Source organism: Otolemur garnettii, unplaced genomic scaffold (assembly GCF_000181295.1).
Source record: "Otolemur garnettii isolate 467f Iridium unplaced genomic scaffold, OtoGar3 scaffold00283, whole genome shotgun sequence".
In the NCBI taxonomy this organism is placed as follows: Eukaryota; Metazoa; Chordata; class Mammalia; order Primates; family Galagidae; genus Otolemur; species Otolemur garnettii.
In genome coordinates, this window is record NW_003852678.1 from 59,346 (window position 1) to 67,945 (window position 8,600).

At 60.2% G+C, this 8,600-nt stretch overlaps 1 gene segment (V, D, J or C); it reads left to right on the forward strand.

The window, feature by feature from the left end:
* Nucleotides 1–823: 823 nt before the first annotated feature.
* On the forward strand, nucleotides 824–6,319 carry LOC100947635. The segment is given in 5 exon segments: nucleotides 824–839; nucleotides 4,533–4,832; nucleotides 5,061–5,384; nucleotides 5,471–5,791; nucleotides 5,869–6,319. Coding segments are annotated over 5 exon segments (1,308 nt in total).
* Nucleotides 6,320–8,600: the final 2,281 nt, after the last annotated feature.

Consider the following 8,600-nt stretch of genomic DNA (forward strand, 5'->3'; position numbering starts at 1 on the left):
AGGCCCCTGGCCCTGTGGTTTATCTCAGCATCACAGGTCCTTCCAGGGAATTCAACACTTCTCCCTCAGCCTCCCACAGGGCACCTCGCCCCAGGACAAGAACAAGGCAGGACTGAGTCAGCCCTGGCATAGCCTGGCCCAACCTGGCCCTGGTAGTCCAGTAGCTCTTCTGAGGTCTCCCAGACTTCCTAAACAGCCCTCCGAGAGCTCTGGGCCTGGCAGAGCCATGTCCTCCCCATCCCCACTATGCAGGAGCCATGTCCCCCCTCCATCCCCACTATGCAGTCACCCTGCATGGTGACTGCCAGCCTAGAGGGTCCTACTGTCTCCCTCCCTCATCAAAGACTGCATAGCCCACCCCACCCTCTGGGCCATAGCATCCATCCTGGGGCCTCCTGCAGGAGGTGTCAAGAGTGTAAAGGAAATGACTTCACTCAGGGTTAGTGGAGCACCAATTCCAAGCCTGGCTTCACCTATGTCCCCCTTGGTGGACACAGCCAGCACCGCACCCTCAGCCTCAGCAGCTGCAGGGACCTTACAGAACCACCAGCTCTCACCAGCCAGGCTGCCTGGCCACAGCCCCATTTGGGCCATCCCTTCTTATACCCTTGAGGAGTAGCCCAGCTCAGGGCCTCAGCTGTAAGACAGAGGACAGTGCCTAAGAGTGAGGTCCGCGGCCAGCAGGCAATGGGCTCACATCTCAGGCACACAGCCCCACAGGAACCTTCTGCCTCTTCCCAGTGCATAGCACAACCACCATGCTTTCCTTGCAAGGCTGCCGCAGGCGGGGACAGCACCCAGTGCCCCTCCATGCAGCCTGAGCATGCAGGAGCATGCGGGTGAGGAGGAGGCTGTAGGGAGAAGCACCTTGCACAGAGCCTCACCTGAGCCCTGCCATTGCTCAATCAACTTCCCAAGAACAAGAGAAAAGGGAACTTCCAGGGCGGGCCCCGGGGGTTCCCACCCCATTTTTAGCTGAGGGCACTGAGGCAGAGCTCCCTCCCCCAGGCCCTATTGTCTGAGCATAAAAATAACAACAATGGTGAACATCTGGGAGCCTATCCAGGGACCAACAGATGGCTGCAGACGGACAGGTCACGCCGGCCGTGGCACCTAGCACAAAGCCCAGCACTGCAGGTATCCCAGCCCATGGGGAGCCCCAGTCAAGCAGCCTGCCCGGGTGGCAGTGAGAGGCAGGCCACCTAGGCTCCAGATGGAGAAGAGGCTACCTGGACTGCCCTCCCAGCATGGGCCGAGCCTCTTGGTCAGGGCATGTCCTTCAGCCACCCGTTCCCTGCACAGGGACAGGGTAACAGCCTGAAGCTGACTGGGAGAAGGCAAAGGCCTGTAAGTCTTAGATAGGGTAGGGCTGGGCCAGCCCCAGGCCAAGCAGGTCAGAGGCGCCAGGCTGGCCTGAGGTCCCAGAGACAGTGGCATGGCAGCTGGGAGCTATCCTGTGCTGAGCTGCACGCAGGCCAGCCTCTGTCCACATCCTCTGGGCTGGCCCAGGCCAGTCAGAGTTGACAGGCTGAAGTTGACAGGGCTGAGCTACAGGGACAAAGGGGAGCTACTCTGGCCCTTGAAGGGCTTGACCAAGCAGAACTGTCCTGAGCCCCGCTGATTGGCCCAAGCTGTGCTGGAAATAGCTGGGCTGAGTGAGTGGTCAGAGCTAGGGTGAGAGCGCAGTGAAACAGGCAAGCCTCACTGTGCAGGGCTGGCTGGGTTGTCCTGGGACATCATTGACCAACTTGGACAGGGATGAGCTGAGATTACCAGGAAGGGCAGGCCCAAGCAGCTCCAGTCTGGAAAGCTAAGGGAGCCTAGAGAGGACAAAATGAAGTCAGAAGAGTCTAGGCTGGCCAAAGCTATGTGAGGTTGACCTTGGAGGACCTGACCAGCAAAATGAGCTGTGTGGAGACAAGAGGGGGGGGCTCAGTAGGCAGACCTGTAGGTGGCCATGGCCTGAGACCACCTGGACTGCACTGGGTGAAACTGAGCCAAACTCCACTCAGTTAAGGTAGGCTAAGTTGGGCTATGCTGAGATAGCCTGAACTGGACTGAGCTAGGGTGAGCTGAGCTGGGCTGGGCTGAGTTGAGTGTACTGAGCTGAGCTGAGCTGAGCTGAGCTGAGCTGAACTGGCCTGGGCTGGGCTTGGCTGAGCTGGACTGAACTGGGATGAATTGTATCGGGCTGAGCTAGACTGGGATGACCTGGGCTGGGCTGGGCTGAGCTGAGCTGAGCTGCACTGGGCTGGGCAGGGCTAGGCTGAGCTGAGCTGAGTTGGGCTAAACTGGGTTGAACTAGGCTGCCTGGACTGGGCTCAGCTGACCTGAGCTGACTGGGCTACCTGGGCTGGGTTGCGCTGAGCTGAGCTGGGTTGCGCTGAGCTGGGCTGAGCTGAGCTGAGCTGAGCTGGGCTGAGCTGAGCTGGACTGAAATGGACTAACCTGTGCTGAGCTGGGCTAGGCTGGGCTGGGCTGAGCTGAGCTGGGCTGAGCTGAACTGCCCTGAACTAGGCTGGGCTGACCTGAACTGGGCTGAACTTGTCTGAGCTGGACTGAACTGGACTGAGCTGGGCTAGGCTGAGTTAGGCTAAGCTGAACCCAACTAGGCTCAGCTAAGCTGGCCTGAGCTGGGCTTAGCTGGCCTGAGCTGAGCTGAGCTGGGCTAGGCTAGGCTGACCTGAGCTGGGCTGACTAGTGCTGGGCTGGGCTGGGCTGGGATGGAATGAGCTAGGCTGGAATGAGCTTGGCTGGAATGAGCTGGGCTGAGCTGGGCAGGGCTGGGCTGGGCTGAACCGAACTAAGCTCAGCTGAGCTGAGCTGAGCTGGACTAACTAACCTGAGCGGTGCTGACCTGGGCTGGGCTGGGCTGGGCTGGGCTGGAATGAGCTAAGCTGAGCTGCACTGGGCTGGGCAGGGCTAGGTTGAGCAGGGCTGGACTGAGCTGGGCTAAGCTGAGCTGAGTTGGGCTAAACTGGGCTGAAGTAGGCTGCCTGGACTGGATTCAGCTGACCTGAGCTGACTGGGCTACCTGGGCTGGGTTGTGCTGAACTGAACTGGGCTGGGCTGAGCTGTCAGCCCACTGGCATGAGTTGAACTGAACTAGAGTGAGTCAGACTGATCTGAGCTAAGCCGGGCTGTGCTGGGATGGCCTGGACTGAGCTGAACTGGGCTGAACTGGGCTGGGATGGGCTTAGCTGACTTGGCTTGGACTGAGCTGGGCTATGCTGGGCTGAACTGGACTAGGCTCAGCTGACCTGGCCTGAGCTGAGCTAAACTAGGCTAGGGTGAGCTGAGCTGGTCAGTGCTAACTGGGCTGGGCTGGGTTGGGCTGGGCTGGGCCAGATGGGTTGAGCTGGGCCAGATTAGGCTGGGTTGGGCTGAGGTGGGCAGAGTTCAGCCAAATTGGGCTGATCTGAGCTGGGCTGATCTGAGCTGGGCTGAGCTGGGTTGGGATGGCCTAGACTGAGCTGAGCTGTACTGGGCTGAGCTGAGCTGAGCTATATTGGGCTGGGCTGAGCTGAGCTGGACTGAGATGGACTAAGCTGTGCTGAGCTGGGCTAGGCTGGGCTGGGTTGAACCGAACTAGGCTCAGCTGCACTGGGGTGGCCTGGGCTGGGCTGGGCTGGAATGAGCTGAGCTGGGCTGAGCTAAGCTGGGCTGAGCTGGCTGAGTTAGGCTAGGCAGGGCCAGGCTGGGCTGGGCTGAGCTGAGCAGAGCTGAGCTGAGCTGGATTGGGCCAAGCTGGATTGTGCTGGACTGAGCTAGACTGGGATGAGTTGGGCTGACCTAGGCTGTAATGGTCTGGGCAGGGCTAAACTCAGCTGAGCCAGGCTGGGCTGAACTGGACTCTGGGCCATATCAGACAGGCTTTCTTTACCAAACTGAGTGTATAGCTGGGCCAGGAGGGCCTGGGCACCCAGGAGCAAGTCAGCAATGGGGCAGCGGTGTACAGATCCAAGCAGCCTGGGCAGTTGTGCAGGAGCAGTTAAATGGCCTCTATGTGGTCTTCAGCTCTACCCATGGAGTATCAATGGCAAGTCTTTTTCCCCTGGCCCTCAGAGGCCAGTCAGGAGACCTGGATTGTCAGAGAAGGGCTGAGTGGAGGGACACCATGGCAGAGCACTCAGGAGACCCAGCAGCCTCAAAGAGTGGGCCCTGGTTAGAGGAGTAGAGAGACCCACTACAGGGAGCCCCAAAGGATCAGCATGGGGGAGGGGACAGCCTAGTGACCCCTGGGCCTGCCTGGGGGGCCGTGCACCTTAGGGTCTGTGGGCTCTGGGTGTGAGCTAAGGAGTCCACACTGTTGCCTCTGCCCTCAGGAGTCCACATCACAGCTACTCAGTGCTGAGTTAGGGCCATCCTGGGGACACCCATGTCCCTGAGCCCAGCCCAAGGCATCAGAGGGTGAGCAAGGGCCAAGGAGAGCAGGGAGTTCAGCCCCTGGGCCTCAGCAGGTCCCCAGCCTCCTCCACTGAGTCCCACTGCCCTTCCCAGACCCCAGGCCTAACGGAGCCCTATCCCCACAGTCCCTACTCAGGGCCCCAGCGCTGTGTTCCCCTTGGCCCCGTGCTGCAGCACCAACAACAACAACTTCTTGACTCTGGGCTGCCTGGTCCTGGGCTACTTCCCGGAACCAGTGACTGTGACCTGGGACACAGGTTCCCTCAACAAGACTGTCATGACCTTCCCAGCCATCTCCCTTGGGACCTCTGGACTATACGCCACCACCAGCAGCGTGACTGCCATGGGCGCATGGGCCAAGCAGCAGTTCACCTGCAGCGTGGTGCATGCTCCGTCCAACAGCCATGTCAACAAGACTTTTGCAGGTGAGCAAGGGCTGGGCCCCCCATTGCACCAAGAGAAACTGTAGTCAGAGCAGGAAGGACTAACGAGGGTGCCAGGCTGACAAGAGGTGTCAGCAGGGGATAGGTGGGCTCATATTTAGGGAATGTCCAGCATGCTTCAGGCCCTGGGCTGGGACTGCAGGGCCAAGAGGAGGGAACGGGGCTCAGGGTAGCCAGGGGGTCCTCACAACCCACCACCTCCACCCGCAGCATGCTCCACTCACTTCTCCCTACCTGTCGTGAAGCTGTTCCACTCCTCCTGTGACCCCAATGAGGGCACCTCCTCCACCGTCCAGCTCCTGTGCCTCATTTCCAGCTATAGCCCGGGTGCCATTAAGGTCACCTGGCTGGTGGATGGACAGGTAGACAACAGTGCCTCCCAGTATACTGCCCCAGCCAAGGTGGAGGGCAAACTAGCCTCCATACAGAGTGAGTTCAACATCTCCCTGGACGAGTGGGTGTCCGAGAGGACCTACACCTGCCAAGTCACCTACCGAGGACACATCTTTGAGGACAGCACCCGGTGGTGCACAGGTATGGCCCCACCTATCTGACCCAGACACAGGGGCCAGGGAGGGAGGGCGGGCAGGGTCTCAGGCAGCCCCTCTCACACGCTGTAGACTCCGAGCCTCGAGGGGTGACCGCCTACCTGAGCCCACCCAGCCCCCTGGAGCTGTATGTCCACAAGTCACCCAAGATCACCTGCCTAGTGGTGGACCTGGCCAGCAAGGAACATGTCAGCCTGGTCTGGTCCCGAGACAGTGGCAAACCTGTGATGCCAGGTCCCCTGGTGTTCAAGAAACAGTACAATGGGACGGTCACTGTCACATCCACCCTGCCAGTGGACGCCAGTGACTGGATCATGGGTGAGACCTACCAGTGCAAGGTGAACCACCCTGACCTACCCAGGGACCTCATCCGGACCATCACCAAGGCCCCTGGTGAGCCATAGCCACAGGCGGGTGGGACCCGGGTCAGAGAGGAGGAGGATCCTGGCTGACCCCACACCCCTCCGCAGGCAAACGGGTCCCCCCAGAAGTCTACGTGTTCCCACCACCTGAGGAGCAGGAGCAGGAGCCCCGGGACAATCTCACCCTCACCTGCCTGATCCAAAACTTCTTCCCGGCGGACATCTCAGTGCAGTGGCTGTGTGACAAAATGCCGGTGCAGGACAGTCAGCAAAGCACGACACTGCCCCGCAAGGCCCATAGCTCCAGCCCTACCTTCTTTGTGTTCAGCCGCTTGGAGGTGGCCAGGGCAGACTGGGAGCAGAACAAAGAATTTGCCTGCTGTGTGGTCCACGAGGCGCTGTCCAGCAGCAATAGGACCCTCGAGAAAGTGGTGTCCAAAAAACCCGGTAAATGATGTCCTCATGTCCCTCCCTCCCAGGGCTCTGTCTGGCTGGGGGAGGGGAAGACAGTCAGACAGCCAGACCTCTCTCCACCTTTGTGCCAACACTGAGAAGCCACCTAATAAACACTCAGTGCCTGCTCAGGATGTGCCCCATTCTTGGGAGTGGACAGAGCTGCAGGGCACAGGCATCTTGGTGCAGAAGAAGGGACCCCCAGAAGAGGGGTGGGAGCAGGTGGGCAGGGCTGAGGCATGGCATTTTTCAGACAGCACAGACACCTCCGGCCCTACCTACCACCCCATTATGGGTCTTGCCTGCCTGCCCCAAAGAGTCCAAAGAGCCAAGGGAGGACTTCAGAGGGGGTCCAGCTGAGCCCAACCCCCACAGCGCTCACTCTCCTGGAGGTCTTGGCTCCCACCCTCTGAATAGATGAGTCCCTGCAGACTTAGCATAGCTGGACACGTGGCCCTTTCTGTGGAGAAAGAGCTTGAGTCTTACCCCTACACAGACACACTCACAGGAGCCCAACAGCACCACCTGAGGCGGGGCAGTGGTGTCTGCCTCTGTGCACAGTGGGGCAGGGCTGAGTCATTCCCACCCCATCCCCTCGGGGTGATGACTCAGGGCTTCCCTGTCTTGATGTCCTAACCGATCCCTGGAGAGGTGCCCACCCTCTGTGTAGGCACTGGTGGCACACAGGGCTATGCACACGCCATGCACACTCTGGGCCACACTGCCAGCCCAACAGTGCCCTGCATGGCCAACGACACTCATGCGTGGTCCAGGCTCAGCCTCTTAAGCTGCCCTCCAGCCAGGCCACTTCCAAGCCCTTCCCCCACATCCCAAGTCCAAGACAGACAAGGGAGGCTCAGCAGCCCTCACGGCTTCCTCCTGCTTCCCCAGCCTCCCGAGTCCACCCCTACCCTGTCAGCTACACCCCAAAGACAGATGGACCTGGGCACAAGGACACATAGGGAGGGACACAGACACATGTGGACACACAGACACACCCTTCCCCATGGCTGGGCTCTATCCCTCACCCCACACATCTGTTTTACCAAGCTTCACTCCACTCCCAGGGCCTAGAGGCTGTGGGAAGAGCCAGGGTCACAGCCACTTCCCTCTCAGGTCCCCGAGGCCCTCACCCCACGAGTGCAGCAGGGCACACAGCTAAGCATGCAAGCACCCATCATGTCCACTCAAAACCCAGGCACTGGGCACCTGTGAGCCCACAGCCCCTCTGTGTCCACAGCTCTGCCTAACAGGCATTCGAGCTGGTAGGAACAGCCACACAGGCTCACCCAGGGCCAGCAGAAAAGGAGGGGTCTGGCAGGGCCAGAGATGGCACATGGTGCAGGGAAGGCCCAGGCCAGGGCAAGAAGATCCAGTGATACCAGAGGGTAGGAGGCAGGAGGACAGGGTGCACCTAACAGAGCCGCAGCAGCTCTAGACTCCCACAGGCCTGGACTCAAAGTCTGCGTGGCCAGGCCAGCCCCTCAGAGCTTCCTGGAGCCAGAGCCTGCCTGACAGGCTAAGCCAGCTCTGGACCTCAGACTGTCCTGAGGCCAGTGGGCAGGGGGTGGGAAGGACTCAGCAGGGCCAGTGTCAGAAAAGAAGTCATGAGAGAAAATGCCAGGCCACTTTGGAGGTGGGTGATCAGGAAAGACAGAGGACTGAGGACTCCGCACAGCCAATAGCCAGCTGGGGCTTTGGACCCCCAACCCTCAATCCCAAAGGGCTGGACAGGAAATTTTGCCACTCAGGCCTCAGCGGGTGCTGCCTAAGGCCAGCAGGGGCTCCACCTGTCCCCACTGTTGCCACAAGAGATTGGGGAGCGCTAACTGGCAGTCTCCCCAGAGCTGGACATCCAGGACCTGTACACGGAGGAGGCTGGGAGCGAGGAACCAGGAGGACTGTGGACCAGCCTCTGCTTCTTCTTCATGCTCTTTCTGCTCAGCATGAGCTACAGCACCGCCATCACCCTCTCCAAGGTCAGGGCTCCCACCACTGCCCTCAGACCCCAGGGAGGGCCGGGCTGAGTGTGCAGGCCACCCTCATACACGCTATCCTCCAGGTGAGGCTGCTGCTCTCCACTGAGAGACCCAGGCCCCAGACACCCCACGACTACGCCAACGTCCTCTAGCTGGGCCACACTATTCAGGCCTTCTTCCTCTCTGCCTGCACCTGAGACCCCAGGGCTGCTACTCTGGCCCGGCTGGGAACAGAGGAGCAGACCCCCTCCAGGGGACAGTGTCGGGGACATGACAACCCAACTATCAGCTGGCAACCAGGGCACCTGAGTCCAAGAAGGTTCCAGCTGAGCCCCGAGGATCAAGGCATTCACGGGACCTGTCAATCACAGTCTACCCCACCAGCTTTAGGACAAGCCTCAGAATAGT